Below are 20,788 nucleotides of genomic sequence, written 5' to 3'. Positions count from 1 at the left end.
CACACTGGCATCTACTACGCTTATCATCTCCAAAACTTTCAGTGCCCAACTTTTGGCAATTCCCAGTTTTTCTGTTTTATCTGAATTCACCCCCTCAAAAAAACTAGTCTTGTTTGATTGGGGAATTGAACCAACAGTCCTTTAGTCACAAGCCTGGTTCTCAAACCTCCAGGACACCAGTCTACATTTGCGTTTTGTTGTTGCTATTTTGCACTTCACCTCCCATCTGGGTTAAATTGGTTTCAACTGATTGTGGTTAAATTACACCTTTTCTTTTAATCGTCTGGGGTTTTTTGGGAATGGTGAAGTGTGGTTGATTCTCAGCTGCAGGTTGTAAAATCCCTCGAACTGGTAAAACATTTTATACTGTGACCCAGAAAGCTTTTTAAACAATGACTTTGGCGTAAATCATGCCTGGAGCGCCGTTTGTGGGGGTGGTGGGAGGCCGCGATTCGTCCCGCCCAAACAATTTAAATCTGCTCATGGGAAATGAAGGCTCGGGCCCTTGAGTGCAACTTGATGTAAGACCTCGGTAACTTTAGCTTCATTTGTCTCTGTCTGGGAACCCAGCACGGTTTAACTTGGGTCACCAACCATAATATGGCAATCTTTTAATTTGACCCATTAATCCCCCGCAGAGGCTGCTGCTCCTGCTCAGAAACACCCCAAAAACATAGGATTTTCCGTTTCTGCCATTTTGCGTGGGAGTTCTGTTGCCGTTTCCTATCCAGTGAATTATCGTGGAAACGGTGGCGATAGGCTTGGCTCATGTCTCAGAAGTGATGGGCAAACTTTAATCGACATTCCCTCAAGATAAAATTTGCCAAGAGTGAAAACTCTGGCTTTCTGGTAATTTAGAGCTACTATAGTCCAACTTCTTCTTGATCGTTATCTCAAGATGAACATCTTGCCTCATGGAAACATCTTAGCTCGTTTCCAGGGTGACTATAAAAATAATTTATTTGTTTGATATTACAAAATGTAAGCAAGGCTGCTGATGTATGTTCAGTCTTTATGTTTTGGATCGCAGCCTCTGCTTATGTACACATAAGTCATCTCAACAGGGAATCTCAGAAGAGTTTATCCTTGTGGATTGCCATTTCACTTTGGTTCGATGAGTATAACACGGACACATCTTTCTTTTTCTGGGATTTCAAAATAGAATATTCCCACAGCATGAAGCTTTCTTACCTCTGCCAAGGAGGTTATTTGTTTGTGGCTGTGTGTTTGGGGTGAATACTGCTTCTGGTCATTAAACATTAATCTTTGATCCACATTCTTTCAATCCTGAACCTGAGTTCTTTGGTTTTCTACTCAGTATTATGCATTAGGTCAGTGATTAGGATCAAATATCAGGATCTGCTCCTTCATCCTGGTTCCTTTGATCCCAATTACAGGATCGAAGTAAGATAGACAGATAAATGGCAACAAAACAACCTCCTTGGCAAGGTTCAAAATCATTGATCAGTGATCCTGATCAAAGATAATTCATAAGTCACAAAGACATCAGAATTAAAGTAAAGCATCAAAGATGAATAATTGATGAAAGCTCAGGATGAAAGGATCAAAGATCAGGATGAAAGTTCAACAATCAGAATAAAAGGACAGGACCCATGATGAGTGATGAAAATGTAAAAGTCAGGATCAAAGATGGGTGATAATTAATCAGGATTAAAGACCATGTTCAGAAATCAGCACTCAACAAAAATGGTTAGGATCAAAGATGAGTGATCAAGATCACAGATCAGAATCAAAGTTCAGCACTCATAATATAAAGATGAACAGTCAAGCCTCTGAGTGTGTATTCGTGCTGTGCTTCACTGCAACCACGACACCTCGGAATTGCCTCGGGTCCTGGATGGCAACCACCCAGGCAGCCAACCGGTCCATTCCCACATCTCAATGCCATCTGTCTGCTGCAGCCAGGTGAAACGTGGGTGTCTCCTTGGCCAATTAAAAAAACAGGAAAACAAAATATCTGCAGACTTGTAAAGAGGAACTGTTGGACCTTGGTGGAAGTGTGAGCCCTAAATGGTAAATGGTAAATGGATTGCATTTATATAGCGCTTTTCCATCTTCATCTGATGCTCAAAGCGCTTTACATTAATGCCTCACATTCACCCCAATGTCAGGGTGCTGTCATACAAGGTGCTCACTACACACTGGGAGCAACTAGTGGATTAAGGACTTTGCCCAAGGGCCCTTAGTGATTTTCTGGTCACGCTGGGATTTGAACCAAGGATCCTCTGGTCTCAAGCCAAGCGCTTTACCACTTGACCATCACCTCCCCTAAGTTCACACTCAGCCCTTTGAGTGTTGATCCTTGTGTGAAATAACCACGATCTCTATCATTTTGTTTTCTGGCCTTCTCTTTTTTGCAAATCAGTGTTTAAATTGTGAGGAGGATCATTTCCTCAGGTGTTGGTTTCAAACCTCAAGTACATCCTTGATGCTGCAGTTTATTTCCTATTGTCATATGTGAGAAGGATTTTTTTTCTCAAAGCAAGTATCAGAAGTTTATGGATTAAAGGAAGGTTGGGGAGTAATGTTGGCATTCGCCAATGAAAAAATCTATACCTTCGCATGCCGAACCAACAGATCAAGAAGTGTGTCTTTGATAATTCTTTGAGTCAGTCAGCCTTTGCTACCAAAAAAACAAACCAAGCACTGGATGAGAAATTTTTTTTTGCGTGCTGTCAGGAGTGAATGTCAGACTCCAGGATTCTAGAACTGCTTCGCTGCACCAGTTGAGTTTTAAGACTTTGAACCTGGTCTTGTTAACTCTGGATCTTGTGGTTCCTCTCAGACTTAATTGATTGCAGTTATGTGGTTTTTGATTTGGTCTTTCATTGGGATGTGGATTTGAAGGCCACATAGATTTTATTGTCTTTGGAACATCTGGGTTGAATGCTTGATACCTTGTCAGTCACATCAAGGAGCACCAGTGAATTGGCACCAACTTTGTTGGCTTTTTTGTGTATGTGCGTGTGTGTGTGTCTGTATTTTTTCCCAGTGTTTGTTGAGCGTTATACTTTTACATAAGTTTAAAGAAGGCCTCAGTGTAAAGTGTGCCAAGAACTGTCCATCTTAGAGTTGTTTTTCTCAAAAACCAGAAGAATTGTCCCTCCAGGGGACACCTGGCTGGTTCCCCACCTCCGCCACGCAAATGTTCACTGCCAGATGTTATGAAAGCCTCTATTGAAGCTCCTATAGACCTTTTACTCTGCAACGCCATAAGGGAATTAAATGGCTGGGAACTCAATCCATTAGCCTTTGATGACCAGACGATCAGTTGATGTCAAAGAGTTTTCAGCAGTAACGTGTAACCTGACCACAGCACCAGGGCTTACAGTAATGCCGTTTTGTTGTGTCTGTGCACATTTGCAGGCAGCACCTCCCTGAATGCATGAAAATTTAAGGAACTGCCAATCAGCTTATTTTTAAAAAGTCAAGACTTTGATATTTCCAAAAGAAAATGTTGATATCTTCCTCCACAACCAATGTGGTCGATAAAAGCTGGAGTATTTCTGTAGTGTTTGACATTGTAACAGCGCATCAATGGATTGACGATTTCATCAGTGACAAAAGACGTAATGTCTTCAAGTGGCGTAATTGGAACAAGAGCCTTGTTTTTGGAGCACTTCGTAGAGTTTTGAAATATGAAAAAAATTTTTTATTGAAATTCCTGGTTTACCAAAAATTCAGAATTGTATTCATCTGTCCTGCTCCATTTTCTGATTAAAACACAAGACAAGCACCTCATTACAGGGACTTTTTTAATTAATCTGCCCACTTCATAAAGAGTCCTGATCTTATTTTATTTTGTTCTTTGGCACAAACTCGAAAATTGCTTGGAATAAGAGACTTATTCGGTGTTTTGTTGGGATTTCAAAACATTTATTTTGAAGCTGTGCTTACATATTATTGGCCATTTTCTAATCACTGGCGGCAGGTGGTACTGTACAATTAGCCAGGATGACATGTTTATTTCGTAACAATATGCAGAGCTAGCATGTTAATCAAAAACACATTGTTACTCGAAGCATTTAATGCTGTGTTAACTTTGTTCTATGTGCTTCTCTTTCTGTCATCTTGGTAATGTGACATTTACAACATTCAGTACTAGCATGCTAAGCTAAAACACAATGTTAATTGAAGCATTTAATGCTGCATTAACATGGTTCCAAGCATCTTCTTTTAATGTTATATTGGTAATATGGCATTAACAACACTCAGGTGCTAGCATGTTAAATCAAAAACACATTGTTACACCAAGCATTTAATGCTGTGTTAACATTGTTCCAAGTGTCTTCTCTTTCTGTCATCCTTGGTAATGTGACATTAACAACATTCAGTGCTAGCATGCTAAGCTAAAACACATTGTTAATTGAAGCATTTAATGCTGCATTAACAGGGTTCGAAGCATCTTCTTTTAATGTTATCTTGGTAATTAGGGCATTAACAACACTCAGTGCTAGCCATGTTAATTAAAACACATTGTTACACGAAGCATTTAACTGCTGCATTAACATGGTTCCAAGCATCTTCTTTTAATGTTATCTTGGTAATGTGACATTGACAACATTCAGTGCTAGCATGCTAAGCTAAAACATGTTGTAGCATCATGCTATGATGGAAATGCATTAGCATGTAGCACTGCATTAACTTTGTGCTGAGTATCTTCTCTTTTTATGATCTCGATGAGTTCTTTTTTCTTCCATTTCTCATTGAGAACACAGTGATATTGGGCATCTATTTTTTTCTTCTTTTTTTCTTTTTTTTTTTTTACATAAAATGGCTCACATTAACAGAAGATAGCAGAAGACAACATCTACTGTTGATAATGGAAAAGGCAAAGTTAGCTGTTTGTGGTTTCCATACCACTTAGAACTTTCCATGAACTGTTGATGTGGAAACACAGTTTGAAGAGTCTTTTACATACTACTTTCACCGAAGAGTTGGCTTACATCACACAATTGTGTTATTTACGTGGAAACTTGTCAGTATTTAAAGTTATTGTTATATCAACCATATTGTGTTTTGGGAGTGTTACAGGGAGGTGCACTGCCCACCCCACAGCCGCTTCCTAGACCGCCACTGGATCAAAAGAAGCAACAGAAAGGAAGGAGAAGTATTAAAAGTGAAATTAGAGTTGGTTTGAAATTGGTTTACAGTTTCCTTCCATGCTCCTATACAAACACACATGCACATACTCACAGATGTGTGAATTTGTGAAGCTGCAGCTGGCCCAGTGGCACATTTGAAGTAGCACGCCCGACCGAAGCTCATTTATTGATTGGCTAGTGCGCCAGACCTGAGGACTCTAGGGGCTCGAATCCCCTATTTCACTCCCCCACATCTAACACACACACATATACACTGTCCTATGCCTCCTCCCTCTTCTTCCCCAAGTTACTCTTGAGGAGGAAAGGGAGCAGGGCAGAGAGGAGACGGCAGGCAGAGAGGACACAGTGACCTGATCGACTCACTTTGACAGGGCATGGAGGGAAATCTCTCAGCTCGGAAGCTTTTGCTGACAGCTCTTCTGATCCTGGTAATATCTGTTTGAACTTTACCAAATCCTGCAGATTGAAAAGTGTTTGTTGCACATTCTGAAAGCAACCTGAAATAGAGATTTTTAAATGTAGAGAACCTACCTTTGAGCAGGAACCATCCTCATCTGGTGCAGTGCAATGTGTCATAAAAGGAGATTTGTTGCTCTTGTGGGAGACACAGCGCCTGCATCGTGCCATGTCGGCACCGTGGCGACAAAGTGTTCAGCAGATGTGCACAGATCAAATGTCTGGCCAACTGAAAAGGCCATCATCGTACGTGTATTGACATAGTCTGCAGAAAAGGAGGCACCAGAGTCAGGTTGCTCTCCCCTGCTGAGGAGATTTCCATATTGTGTTTGTATTGTTGTTGACAGGTGATTCTGTGGAACCTGTCCTGTCAGATCAGCCTATCATGTTTAGTGTAGGTTAGCGTTTAATCGCCTGCCTTGTTTCCTTGTTTTTGTTGATGTCGGACCACGGGACGGGTGAGAGCCAAAGGGCCCTCTAAATCTGTACGTGTTAACAGTTTTTCCTCATAGCTCAGATAATAAAACTGTCTAAAATATACAAAGGCGGACGTCAGCGTCAAACAGCAGAGGGCCTGAAGTGAGGTGCGTCCTGATGTGATAGGGGTGCCTGAAGCCGGCCAGTGCAAATAAAAGTTGGAAGGCGCCACAGGGGGAGAGACAGGAGGTGTAGTGATGGAGAGTTAGGAAGCTTCCCAAGTTGTTATCTGAGCCTTCTGATTGTTGTTTTCAAATCCCAACTGGACCGGCGTCCGACGAGTGGAGCCGCGTGCGTTTCGGCGCATTGAGAACAATAGGGGACGGCGGGCCAAGCAACCTCCTCGTCTCCATCCCTCATCCTTCATCTCTTTCCCCTCCTCTTTCTTCACTATCCCTCCCTCGGTTCGTTTCGCCTCCAGCTCTCTTGGCTTTGCAGCACGGCCCCTAACTGTAATTGAGTGAAAAATTCACTGATTGCTTTTCAAAGCGGAATGAAAGTGGTGCGCTAACTGGCTGCCCAGAGCGCTGCCTGTGTTTATTTACAGTGGATCTAAACATTGGAATAGTTTGGCCGGCACATAAAGTACCATCACTGTCGATATGTTTTGGCCATGCCTCTTCAATTGGCCATTTAGGTCTTGCCTTTTGCCTCTAAGCAATCCTCAATGCCCTCAGTTTTGGCGGCCATTTATATCAGATTCTATATACTTTTAATAATTTGGACCCCCAAAAAGTCAATTCATTCAGAATGCAAAGAAAAAAGTAAGTCCAACACCAGCCCTGAGGCCGATTGGGTGCTGATACTTGTCCCTGGAATCACAGCATGGAGTGGATGAGAGTCTATGACCTCCCCTGGGTGGGACACCAGGCCATCGCACGTTACTTCCCCAGCCAAAGCCAACAATTGGATGGACTGGGACAGTGCAGATGGACTGTCTTGTCCAAGAACACAGAAGGGTGGTGTGATTAGGAATGGACTCTAGCTCTACATATAGGTTCACCCAGCTGTTGTCCCATTGAGCTCCCTGCTCTTCTGCTCAGTGTGTACCAAAAGGTTTACCGCAAAAATCCTGACTATCTCTACATGATTCATGGTCAAAATCAAGTGTCACCACCTGGAGATCATTTTCCCACATCTCTGTGCTGCAAACCACAAATGATTAGTCAAGTATGGCATTTCCTAGCTCTTCATTGGCTGGGCCACACCTCACTTAGTTAATTAGCAGTGGGTGCAGCAGGTCCTATTGAGGAACCTAGCTGCTGGAGAAGTCCAGAGGGACACCCACATTTCACCTGGATGCAGTGGATAGATGGTTACCACTGAGAAGTTGGAATGGTTTGGTTGTGTCTCAGCGTGGTTGCTGGTCTGGGACCTTGAACAGTTCCGTAGTGTAGCGGATGTGGATGTGGATGTGGATGTGGTGAGGTGCGGCTTCAGTGCTTTCCTCCAAGATTTGACTTGATTTTTCTGTCACCAGCCTGAACTGACTGCTGAACCCTAACTTCAGCCCAACACCTAAGAAACTCATAAATAAATTCAGGCAATGGTACACTGAGTCCGATACCCCTCCAAGACCAGTCCTTTGTCAGCTCTTTGGACATAAATCTTTAAGAGCAGGTGCTACACATAAAACGTCATGGTAAGTTGACTTCTTGTGGCTCACCTTTCACTCTTAATCTGCAGGCTATTGAATTGGAAGTCCTGCTAGATGTGCAAACCTGGTTTCACTGCAGAGGTTATACAAAGGTTCGGCGGTGGCGGTGGCGGTGGCGGCAGGCTGTCTGAAGCACATAATAGCGTTTACTTCAGTCATTTCTGCAATTTTAAAATGTCCCTGCGTGGCTCGGCAGCATACAGAGAGGCTGCCTGTGTCTTCAAGTTATTGCGAGAAAGCCATCTGTTCCTTTTCATGGCTTCCAATGACAGATTATTTCCCGAAAGTACTGCTTGCTCCGCTGTGTTGTGCCGCCTTCCCTTGCCATAAGGAGGTGGATGAATCGGTACAGTGTTCACCCCAGTATCCTGAGTTATGAAATCAAAACCTTCCTAGCTTTACTTAGATCGCTTTTGATTGATTCAACGAGCTGAGCTGTGTTTCTAGATAGCACCAGCAATCTGTTTTCCTACAAAGTAGATATTGACCTGGTATTCACTCAGCACGGGTCCTCGACTTCACTCTGTGTAGTGAGAAAAGCCAAGAGTGGAAACATGCACAGCACCAGATGATCCGCGTACTGGTGCCAGCCTCACAAATAAACATCTTTCGGACAACTACAAGAAAAATGTGAATGTGAGAGTGAAGAGAACAGGAGAAAGTGAGGTGCTTCTTTATTATTCTGGCTGTCATTCTGCATTGGAGATGCTCATTGTCCTTCCAGTCACAAAATTCATCTTCCCACAATATTGATTTTGGCTCTCGTGCTCATATCCCTGCTGCTGTTGCCAAATACAGCATGATGTAATTAAGAGAGTGAGGCCTGAAGCTTAAGCTCACTAATATTTCAGAATCAAAAGGATAACTCAGACATTTCAAGTATGTAAAGGGCAAAAGTCAAGAGCTTTTCATTGCTTCCCTTTGCCATCTCTCTCTCATCCTGACGCAGCCACTTCTGTTCCATTTTCAACACTTTATGTTGGCTTTGTTGCATACTTTCGAAGAGCCATTGAAGCTTTGATTGGATCCAGACACGGGTCTTGTAAGAGTCAAGATATACCAGCATAAAGATGGCACTGGCTGCTGTGCCCAAACGTAAATGTGGACCATCACACTTCCATGTACAAGAACTCTCGGGTTTTGTTCAGACTGTCAGTTCACATCGAATTTGTTGCATGTCTTATTAAAATCTGATCTCACTAATTGAATGTCCACATCATACATAGTGGAGTGACTAGATTTGATCTCTGTGTCCGTGTGGCGATTCTCATTTTCCAACTGATCTACATTAGTTGCTATAGTATTGGCATAGCATTGGCATGGGAGCTCTGCCGATCACAGTCACTATAGACCGCTCTTTACGTGGCGCCAAAGGTCACAAACATAACAAAACAGACCCGCAATCCAATAAAGGCTTTCAAAACAGATTTGCGAAAATGTGATTTAAATCGTATTTCAAACCACCTATAGATTTAAAAAAAATTTTATTTCATTCCATTTTTGACTGTTAAGACTTGCAACATGGGCTCAGATTCAAATCGGATATACACATGAATCGTATTTTTATTGGCTATCTGAACAAAACCTACAAGTTCAGTTGAAAGCACCTTAACTTTAAGCTTCTTGACATCTCATCACTCATCCAAATAGCTTTTTCAGTGTGAAGGAGCGGTAGCCTCAATGATACCCTTCAGAGTGAGTCTTTGTCAACAATGGAGACAAGGCTAATGTTGCCCTGGAGAGTCATTAAGGTCAACGTGCCCCCAAGAGGATTATCGGCTGTGCTTCCCTCGATGGAAATGTGAAGTATCCTTAATCTTCCTGGGAAGGCATGAAAAGAAAACATTGTATGTTGCAGAAAGATGGTGTCTGATGGCACTTTGACACCTAGGGTCTGATTTATATGTGTCAATGGGAGTGTTGGTCTTAAAATGAGGTGTAGTCAGAAACAGTGTCCTCCATTCAGGTACACTACTTGTGTACATTCTGCTTGCACACAGTGTGAAACTGACAGTTCAGACCGTGTCTCTTTTCTGGTGTAGAGCTCACGGACGGCTCGATCGGAGGAGGACAGAGACACGCTTTGGGACGCCTGGGGATCATGGAGTGAATGCTCGCGTACCTGTGGAGGAGGAGCCTCCTACTCCCTCCGACGATGCCTCAGTTCCAAGTAAGGCTCTGTTCTCTGTCGCTGTTTACGCTCAACTCTGCTTTTATACTTTTATACTTTTATTAGGTCCATATCGAACTAACTTTGAACTTTAAAAGGGCAGGAAATTTTGGTAGTGAAACTGGATGAAGATGAGCGACATATGGCATGTTTACGAATTAGACAGTTGGAATTAAACATGAAAGAAAGGTTCTGTTTGGTTTGGAACAGACATTAACCAGTAAAGAAAAGACTGACTGACATGGTGCATTTGACTCATCATGGGCTCTCGTCGTAGCCTTTTCCAGAAAATTATTTTCTTCTTAAAGGTGAATCATGCACTCAGACAAGATTGCACACAATTTTTTCCACCACTGTAAGTTGTGCCTGTCAAGAGAAATGGTTGTTCTTCTGCTCTCCCCTCCGTACGGCAAAAACTTTTGCGTACTAAAACTCAAGAACCGTAAAACTCTCAAAATCAAAAATTTATACATTAATACTTGGAGGTCAAAGTTCTGCCTGCTGAAAAAATCATGCATTTCTGACATTTGTAAATGCCTTAAAAAACAAAAAAAAGTTTTGAGTTTCAAGTAGGAAATGTGCAGAAGCCCATAAATGCTCACATTGCTCACTAGACGGCGACAAATGCTGCTCAAATATGCATCAAGGTCTTGGCTGTTAAGATGAGTTGTGTTCCTCGCCCTTATGGGGAACTTACTTGTGTTTAAATATGCGTAAGATAGGTCTTTAATTTTCACTCTTCATTCTTTATGACAGTTTCAATCCCAATTCATTAAAATTCACAATCAGTTGCTTCTTCTTAATGGTAAAATTTCTAACCATCTAACCAAGTAGAAGTATCTCCAATGAAAGCTGTAACGGCTCAAAATGTGGTTCGTATGTGACATTTAAATAACCCAGCTGAGATCATCTACCCACGCTGATCCTAAAACTGTCTTGACGGCCATATGAGTCTAATCTCGAAGTGATCAAAAACATCAGGGATCTGACTTTGAGCAATTTTCTTCACAAATCAGAGAACAACAATCAGCGTGCCTTAGAAAAAAGTGCACGTCACTTTTAATAAGCTTTTTTTTGTTGCAGACGTTGGGCTCCGGCGGCACTTTTGTAGATTCCGCTGCTCATGGGCATCAGTCCTGGAGCGTCCTGATCTTACGCTTCGGATCATCGTCCTTTCATCCTCATGTCAAATTCAAACTAAACCAGCAGCGCTTTGAGAGCTCAGCTTTATCGTGGCATAAAGTGGCCAATTACAAATGGATTTGGAGAGAAGAAGAAGAGAAGAAGGAAGAAGAGAAAGACGGGGGAATGAGCGCGAGTGTGTTTTTAATAGAAAATGTTGTCACATTTATAGACTGGGAAATAACTTTGGGAGTGACTTCGCTGCATTCCTTCATTTTACAGTTCCCAGTAAATATTGCTGTCTCTCACTGAAGGTAGTTGGTGAGCTTTGCTGCAAAGGTCAATTCTGTCTTGCAGTTGGAGTCTTCATAAGGAGCTGCGGCGCTGACAGGAGCAGTGACATCACAAAGCAATGCGCCCTCGCCAAAGACGCGCTGACAGAACATCGAAGATCAGAGCCGAGGTCACTGCCGGGACGCACTGTAAGGTGCTTGTAGCATGCCATACCCATGAATCTGTCCACGGTGAGAATGGGTAGCCAAGAAGCAAGGCCCACTTGTGTCAAAACCTCAGTCTCAAAGTGCCAGACCCCCCCTGAGCTGCACTGTAAACACTGAGGTCAATGGCTTTTTGAGGAATTCTTTTCAAGATACCAGCAGCGGACATTTCTCTCTGCTTGCCCAGAATTTTATTTTTTTTTTTGGTCAGGAAAACCTCAGAGCACTACTGGCTGTAAAGTCTATTGACATGTTAAGAGGTGTTTTTGGTTTTGGGCTCCATGCAGGATGTTGGCAGTGCACAGAAGCGTACACGTGTATTTGAGTTCAGGCCTGCCTGTTGACAAACTTGTGTGTCCTTTGGCGGTAGCTGTAATGTATAGGGCTCTTGAGCAAATGTCAGGACCCTCGGTGCTGCCTCGCCCTGCATTTGCGTGGGAATGAAGGAGCGGTAGCCTGGCCCCGGGTGGCAGATCAAACAGCATCATTAAAAAGCACAGCACAAGGCCCCTTGTGTGTGTTCGTGAGTGTGTGTGTGTGTCTCTTTGGAAAGGGTGGCTGGAAACCAGCCCGCAACACCCTCCAAACAAATACCACAGCTCTGCAACTCTCTAAATGCACGGGCACTTAGGACCTGCAATTTCCAATTCTGCTGCTTAAGAAACACAGAAGCATTGCAAACCCCCCCCACCACCCCCCCACCCTCCAGAAAATAATGGAACATGCAAAATAAATTCGAAACTCAAGTTGCCTGTGCTCATTAGTTCCACCCATATGAAAGACTTTATCAGAAGTTCCATTTTTAACAGCGGCATAGCTGGTTTGAAGCACGTGTGAACATATGGATTGTGGGATTGGGTGTCATGGCAAGAGCAAGTGCTCCTTTGTTATTATGAGACATATGGATTTTTTTTTTCTTTAAGAAAGGCCAGTTATGACGTTATTATGACTTCGAAGAATATTCCACTGCTTGGTGTGTTGGTGAGCTGTGATACTAACAGGTTCATTAAGGTTGCCCAGATGTCCTTCTCCCCCTAGTTGGATCCTCAGAGTCCTGAAAGTCCAAAGGTAACCCCAGGTCACATGAGCTCAAATGCATGGGTTTCATTCCCCTTTGAGATCCACTCCCTATTCTACATCCACAGAAAATCTCCAACATAAGGCGTCTAGGAGGCATCTTGAATAGATGCCTGAACCAACAACTCATTCGAACATTGGTTTTGATCTGAGAAATAATTTAATCTGTTGGCATGGCTTCTGACCCCTCAGGGTAAATTATGTCTGGTTTTTATTTGTGGTCTCATTCTTTTTATCATGACCAAAGTTCATGACCACAGAGGAGAAAGAAGAAATAGAATTAAGTCCTACATAGGGCCTGAGGCCCATTGGTGTTGGGGTTACGCCCGGATACTGTACTGTATAGCTTGTTAAGGTCTATGACTCCCCATGGATGGAATCCCAGTCCATCCATCCATCCATTCATCCATCTTCTACCGCTTAGTCCAGTTGAGGGTCGCAGGGGGCTGGAGCCCATCCCAGCAGTCATAGGGCGTGAGGCGGGGTACACCCAGGACAGGACGCTAGTCTGTTGCAGGGCCACAAACAGACAAACAAACACAGACACACCCACACCTAAGGACAATTTAAAGATTCCAATCTACCTAACCTGCATGTCTTTGGATGTGGGAGGAAAGCGGAGCACCCGGAGGAAACCCACGCAGACACGGGGAGAACATGCAAACTCCACACAGAAAGACCACGGGAATTGAACCCACGACCTTCTCGCTGTGAGGCGACAGTGCTAACCACTAAGACACCATGCTGCCGGGATCCCAGTCCATCACAACATAATTCCCCAGTCAAATTTTAAGTTTAATTTATTTCATTTATATAGCGCCATATCACAACAAAGTTGCCTCAAGGTTCTTCATGCAAGGTATAAACTTACCAACCCCTAGAGCAAGCACACAGGCGACAGTGGTAAGGAAAAACTCCCTCTGATGATTTGAGGAAGAAACCTCAAGCAGAGCAGATTCAAAGGGGTGGCTTTTGGTGGTGCTCTTGGGCCATGCTACCGACAAAATTTACAAAAATGAATATACAGGAAATTTTGTTATCTATTTATACCTAGGTGGACTGGGATGATGCAGAAGAAGTGTCTTGTTCAAGGCCACAGACAGGAAGCAATACTCTGTCATACAGGAGGATTGGAGCATAAATTGGTTAATTGAGGGCTGAGCTTCTGTTTCTTTCAAATCAAAGCATACATTACTGCTGATACTGCCCTAATTCTCTTGTTGGCTCATTTATCTGGCTTGTAAACAAGATTTAAAGCTGTATGATGGGCAGTAATTTGCTCCCAGTCTGGATCGAGCAATTCATTGTTTTCCAACATAGTACCAAGGCATCAGTTTTGGATATGCTGCTTTACATTTGGCCAGCATTATCATTGCCCCCTTGTGCCCACCACAAGGGGGCACTCTCCAACCTGAAATTTCGTCCAGTTAAATTACAAACAAAATTGGTGACAAAACACATCCTTGATGAAGTCCAACAACTATGGACAAAATGTGTACAGTGCTGATAAAACGATCCCGAAAGGAGGCAGGCAACCCATATAGTTATGTGACCAGAGAGTTGCAGGTTCAATCCCAGAAATATGTCGGCAGCTCTCTCGGTCTTAATACTGGTACGTGTATGCCTGGGCACAATTGCCACTGAAAATGCTGGGGATGAAGTGAGGTTTTTGTGCACAGCCATCGTGAACGTACGACAGAACAGCGGTGCCACACAGTGCCGACGGTCTATCCCAGAGCAATGTACGTCCATGTATTCGTCAAGTGAAACCCAACTCCAAGCCTCTTTGAATCAAAGCCTCAACTAAATGAGCAAGTTCTTCTGAACGACCTGCCACAGAGAATCAAGAAAGCAATGGATTTTCTAATTATCCTGCCCTGTAATTGAATATATGATTTTTTTTTTTGTTTTTTAAAGAGACTTTTGCAGTACTTTTGCTGTTGCAATAACTTTCTCATGGCTTGTAAGGATGGTTTTACCATCTGTGGGGTCACTGATTTGCAGCAACAAGCAGTGACATTAAATGATTGTGGCACTTTGGAATTTCCCCAAAGGCATGTCACAGCTGTGCGTAAAGACCGCATTTAAAGGCCATTAAAAGTGAGTTTTCTTCAATGCAATCAGTTATCTAATTAATTTGGTGCCTGGTACAGTGATTATGTCTCATGCTGTACAGTATAACGGACCACCCTGTGTGCGAGCTATGCAGTGCCACAAAAACAAGAAAAAAGTGCCAGCCATCAAAATATCCTGTCAAACAGTGTTAAAAAAAGTAGAATGCCTGGATCAAATTAAAGATTTAGTCAGTTGTGCCACTTCCTGTCCCAATAAAATATTTCCTTAAAAAATGGATCCATGACTGGTGACCGGACCCTTTGTTCTTGGTTGAATTAGTCAATTTTGTCACCTCTTGGATGACGTGTGGAAGAGTTTGTATTATGTGCAGGTTTTGGTGGACTTGGAGGCATGAAAACACAAGTTGTCCTTGCGGAAAGGACAGCAATGGCATTTTGTTTTCCTCATCTTTGTGATACATTTGTCATTGTTATCATTGTTGCTTCCAGTTCATGCCCATCTTGGTGTCAAAATCCAACTCCTAGGTATCAGATCTCGTAGGAGGTTGGCTGTTGGCTGAGGACCCTTTTTGCCCAGAGCCTGCTATGGTAACCATGAAGGCCCAACAAGAACCCTGATCACGAGACAAAGTCCTCAACGGCTGATCAGGTGGCTGTGAAGGTGGATGAAGTCTGCAGGCAGGCTAAGAATGTGTAAGGAATGTGTGTTTTTCGTCATGCAAAAACATTCCCACGTGAAACAAACCCATGAACAAGTGTCTTGAGATCAACCCTGGATGTAGATTTTCTCTGCGTCCACCATCCCATCCAGGAATCGACCAAGAGATGATCTTCGTCTCTACCGAGGAATTGCCACGACGCCACCCATCTGCAGGAAATAAAGTTCATCACAGATCTGGAAGAGTAAAAGTTTGCCAGCCAAAACATCAGACCATGAAGATGTGCTGAGTTGGAAAGTCTAAATTTGTTTCCCCAAATCACCACTAGATGACACAAAATCCAACATGCTTGGACTTTAAAGTGAAACTGCTTCTTCAGTAATCCAAGTGTTGCCCATTGGAATCTTTGAATTGTTGTTGATAAGCAAAAAAGCCACGAATCATCCCATCAGCACCAGTGGAGTTGGATCAGCGGCGGAGGACAGCGGAATGGTCTTTCCAAGCATTTTCATTCTTAACCTTATGCTGAGACAGGCTGTCTTGATTCCTTTGTGATGCCACAGAGAGAAATTGCAGAATCCCAAGTTTCTCTAGTCACAGCCACAGAAGCATATGACTCGTTCAGAGTTGCAGTGGTCCTCTTGGTGGCTTCCCTCACAAGTCTCCTTCTTGTGCAGTCACTCAGTTTTTAAGAACTGCTGAATCCAGACATATTTAACATACAATACAACCACAGACTTTCTATTTCAAATGTGAAATATATTCAGTGACTTGGAAATGTCTATCTCTGTCAAAGTGGCTGCAAAAGTGATGATTTCTATTCAAAACAATCATATTTAGGTTGTTCACTTACTTTTGGGCTCTGAAAATGGCACTATGGATACAAATGTCGGTGATATTTTTGTTAAAACCTTGAATTATAGCTGAAAGTCTTCACTGCAGGAACAACTTGATAGTTTCATTTCAGCTTCATTGTGGTGGTACACAAGGACAAGAAAAAAGACAAAGATTGAAATACTTATGGACCAGACCTTATGTGTTTCAGGAGTTTTCATCTACCTCATGGTGACACCATGATGATTCCCAAGTCCAGATCCTGCTTCTGGATCACCTTCACTTTATAGCTTCCCAAGTCGAGAGGAAATGAAAGGGAGTATTTTTGTTCATTTAAAGTCTTTTTTAATGTCTCTGCGTGTATATTGCTCATCCTGGTGATGTTTTTTTCTTCACCTCAACACTGATCCAGATCTGTGTTCCCCGTCTCTCCATTCGTTTCGCCTTTTGAAATCGTCTTGTTTGGGTTTGAGGCACATGATTGGCTGTTTGGCTTGGCAGATAGAAGCGTCTGGTTTCAGCGGCACACGGTCTAATGTTCTTCCCATGCCACGCGCTCCACACCCCACTCCTCCTGCTCCCTGAAACAACATTGTAAAAATCCTTAAACCCTCGTTCATTCATGAGCCCAAACTCTGCAACTGTTGCTTCTAATCACGAGTTCCCATTTTGCTAAGGACAGATGACACTGGAATTCCTCTTATGTTACCAAACTCACGGCTCCTCTTTGATTAGTTTCCGCTGGGGTCTCGGATAATTGGCCTATCACAGTCAGAATCACTGGTTTATCATCACTCTGCATCAAAGCACAAAAGGAATCCTAATTTTCAATAAGTGGTTCTTTGGGCAGATACGCTGCAGACTGTCAGGCAGAGCGCAATGGTCCAAACTGCTCCAATCTGTTCACCAGACACCGTTATAGAGCCAAAAAAGGCAGTACTCTAATTTTCCAGGTTCATCCTATTTTTGTACCTTTCAGCGGTAGCCTACGCTCATATTTACCCACAATCACGTTGTGTGATTTGGCAGTTGGAACTTTACGAACAAACCGCTAAGCTCTTGGTTGTGGGTTGCCACATCATCACAGTGGGATTTTACTCATTGTGTGGCAATATATAAAAAAAAATAGTCGAGCATTGACGGTTGAGACTCCAGCTGCCTTGCTTGCCCTGGCAGGTGGCAGCTGTGCGCTGGCGGTTTGCTGTATCGTTCACGTCATAGCCAGTTCACCCACATGTTCATTGTTTTTCTCTTCCAGGACCTGCGATGGGCAGAATATTAAATATCGTACGTGCAGTAATGTGGTAAGTTTAGCAAACTCACCTTTATTTAATAATGTCAAAGCATGTTTCAAGTGGTTTTACTGCCTTCTGTGAGCCTGGATGCTAATCTTAGCAATTCTCCCCTATAACATAATTTATAGCAGTCTATTAGACATTATGGAGAAATGGCTATTTCTATGTATGTTGCCTTAAAAGTATCAAAGTCTTCAGATAGTTAGTGAATTTCTGAATCTTCTGGAGCGCTCCCCTCTTGACACCAGGCATTATTGCCGTGATACGGCATGTTAGCCTACTGACGGGCTGTTTTCCGGAAAACATACCGCAGATAAGGACAGTTTGCACAGTCACATGTTAGCGGTTTGCATTAGCCTATAGCCTTGCTGACTTACTTACATGTTAACCCTGTTCCAAATTGTTTACATCAACTGCGTCGAAAATCAGACACTATTTCTTCACATCAACCACTTACCGTTACTGCATACCCTTCAACATGTGTACATGCTACACGAACTGTGGTTAGCATTTTCCATAATGTTCTCGGCCAATAGTCAGAAGCACAATTTCAACGTAACACAGTCCGTTTTAAACCGTGGTACGATTAAAAATGTAGATGCCCTCTCTTCTTTTAGATTTTCAGAGAGGGATTTTCTTTTTTTTGTCCCAGAGTCAAATGTTCTCTGTGATTTAGCAGAAATCTGCTAACATTTTTATGCTGATGTGGTACATTTGTACGACAGAGTTTTAGGGCCACATTGAATTTATTTATTTATTTATTTTGGACTTCGAGAATAAAGTCGTAATATTACGAGAAAAAAGTCATAATCTTACGAGAAAAAAGTCGTAAATGACGAGAATAAAGTCATAATATTATGAGAAAAACATTGAAATATTATATTATGACTTTATTCTCGTAGAATTAGGACTTTATTCTTGTAAAATTACGACTTTTTTCTTGTAATATTACGACTTTATTCTTGAAGTCTTAAAATTACAACTTTATTCTCGTAATATTACGACTTTATTCTAGAAGTAAAAAAAAAAAAAAATCAATGTGGCCCTAAAACGCCGTACATTTGACAAATGACAGACCACTTAAAGAAAAATGCTAACCGCAGTTTGTGTAGCATACGTCTTCACATAACAAAAATGATGCAGTTGACACTAACGGTTAGTAGTTGACACTAATGGCATTAATGCTAACAATTAGAGATAGGGTTTGTGCCAACCGCTATTAGCAAAGCCACATAGTGTATGCCAGCGCCATTTACATTTTGTACAGCATTGCTTGTCAGTGGTCTAACACAACACATCAAAGTAACTGTCTGGATCCAGAAATCCGTTAAGTCCAGGAAGCGTTTGCCCTCTATTTCTCCCAGAGACAAGCCAAATGGGGATGTCTCAAAAACCAAGTAGGAGTCCAGATATGGACCTCTGTTGCATATTTCAGAAAAGTCTAAAACAAGCTGTTTCGGTCCTAAATTTCAACATGCACAATCATAGAATTGTGGAACTTTCAAGATGTTGAACGTAAAATCCCAACAGTATGTCACAGTAAAGGAATGATTCAACAACATTTTCACAAGTCCCCTCATCCTGCATGTGTTTCAAAACCTTTTGAAGTATTTTTATGTCCGATTTGTCCTCAGGATTGCCCTTCAGATGCCGGTGACTTCCGTGACCAGCAGTGTTCAGCTCATGCTGACGTGAGGTACCAGGGTCAATACCATGAGTGGCTGCCACTGTACAATGACCCGGACAATCCCTGTGCCCTCAAGTGTAAAGCCAAGGGCTCGGGCCTTGTGGTGGAGCTGGCACCCAAGGTTCTAGACGGCACACGTTGCTACACTGAGTCCTTGGACATGTGTATTAGTGGAGTCTGCCAGGTAGGAGAAATACTATGTGTGTTATTTTCAGATGTTGGGGAGTTTATTGAAATTTAACTGTTATAATTCATGAAGACAAAGAAGGAAGCCAAATCTTATAGACATGTATTTAAAAAAGAAAATTGCAGGAAGAGTATAATGAATTATGCCAATTAGTAACACACCAATGAAGTAGGGTGATTTAAATGAACTTTTATCAAGTAATATTTAAACTTGTTAACTTACTTGGTACATAGTTCATTCATTTTAGTCTTACCAATTGCTATAATTAGCAATGCTTGAATTAGGGTGATTTAAATCAGCAAGTTATACTTGTGCCAACTTATTAACTTAATTTTTGGATCAACTTAATGAATCTTTAGCAATTCCATTAGGTTTTCTCTTTTTCAGGGGCAATATTGTTCCTAGGTTTTCTGCAGTTTGTGGACTTTTTTTGCACAGTTTTTGCTGTTTATACATGATGGTGCGATGCTGACAGAGCTTGTTTGACTTACTGGCCGTTTTGGACAAACTGTGAACTGTGGTTAACGCTAATGGTTGACACAGAGTCCAGCATAAATATGACAATATAATTTCTGGAAACTTTTATCATTGGATTCTGTGAAAAGACTCCCATAAATGAGTGCACCATTTTAAAAGTGGCTCTGGTAAGCAACACCCATTGCCAAACCTTTGGATTTTAAAGCGTTATTTTTTTTATTTTATTTTCCAAAGTTGAAAATATGTTTGTATAAATCTTAACTTGTGCTTGTCTTTATAATGCCCTGGGGAGGATAAAAAAAAAATTGTACAAAACACAACTACAAATAATACAGGTGTTACACAGAGTCTACGAATCTCCAGCAACTTCTAAAAATGTTAATAACTTGTCTTGTCTTAGCATGCATGTCTGTTAATCAAGTGTCATGTTAATGCCCCAGGTGGAGTTTGTTCACAAAATTTAGGACATGTCTTTGATTAATGTCAAAGGTGTTTGTAGCAATCCACAAATTTGTCTTAAATTTCCCCCAGTTGATGATAGATGTTTCAAAGTTGTCTGTACAAATTATTCTTGTCATGTTTTACATTCCCGAACTTTTAAATCAACATCGGTAACCAATGGCAAACCATCCTGCTGTGGCTCACCTTTGAGGTAACAAAATTGTCCAAAATGACGGTGAATTAGCTCTGTAAGGGAAACCAATTTTAGTAAATTACCAGCTATTCTAAAAACTAATCAATATAGTTCATTAAGACAGTACTGGCTAGTGCTTGTCCATTGTGAAAGCTATTAGCTGGGTAGCAAGTGCGCCAGTTAGCATGCTAGTATAGTTCAGTCACTACAAATGGCTGTCCATGCTAGCTTAGATACTCAAAATGTAACTGGCTCAAATAGTAGCCTATGAAGCTTGTTTACAAACAGATAATGTATTCTATTAATATGTGCTAAATGGTTCCAGACTAATGACACATAATTAACTCCAGAATGACAA

At 42.0% G+C, this 20,788-nt stretch overlaps 1 protein-coding gene across 6 annotated transcripts in view; it reads left to right on the top strand.

Moving 5' to 3' along the window:
• adamtsl3 (ADAMTS-like 3) overlaps positions 1–20,788 on the top strand; it is a 128,115-nt gene that overhangs the window by 80,543 nt on the left and 26,784 nt on the right. For 5 of the 6 annotated variants that reach the window (XM_034164040.1, XM_034164039.1, XM_034164042.1 and 2 more), the window contains exons 3-5: positions 9,759–9,886; positions 17,409–17,454; positions 19,080–19,316. In XM_034164040.1, coding sequence (XP_034019931.1) covers positions 9,759–9,886; positions 17,409–17,454; positions 19,080–19,316 — 411 coding nt within the window. Of the gene's footprint in view, positions 1–5,425; positions 5,555–9,758; positions 9,887–17,408; positions 17,455–19,079; positions 19,317–20,788 lie in introns of those variants that run through there. The other variant, XM_034164043.1, reaches the window with a different exon arrangement.

The sequence above is a fragment of the Thalassophryne amazonica genome, chromosome 23 (assembly GCF_902500255.1).
Source record: "Thalassophryne amazonica chromosome 23, fThaAma1.1, whole genome shotgun sequence".
NCBI classification, from domain to species: Eukaryota; Metazoa; Chordata; class Actinopteri; order Batrachoidiformes; family Batrachoididae; genus Thalassophryne; species Thalassophryne amazonica.
Note: the sequence above shows the minus strand (reverse complement) of the source record. Positions and strands in the feature narration are given on the sequence as shown.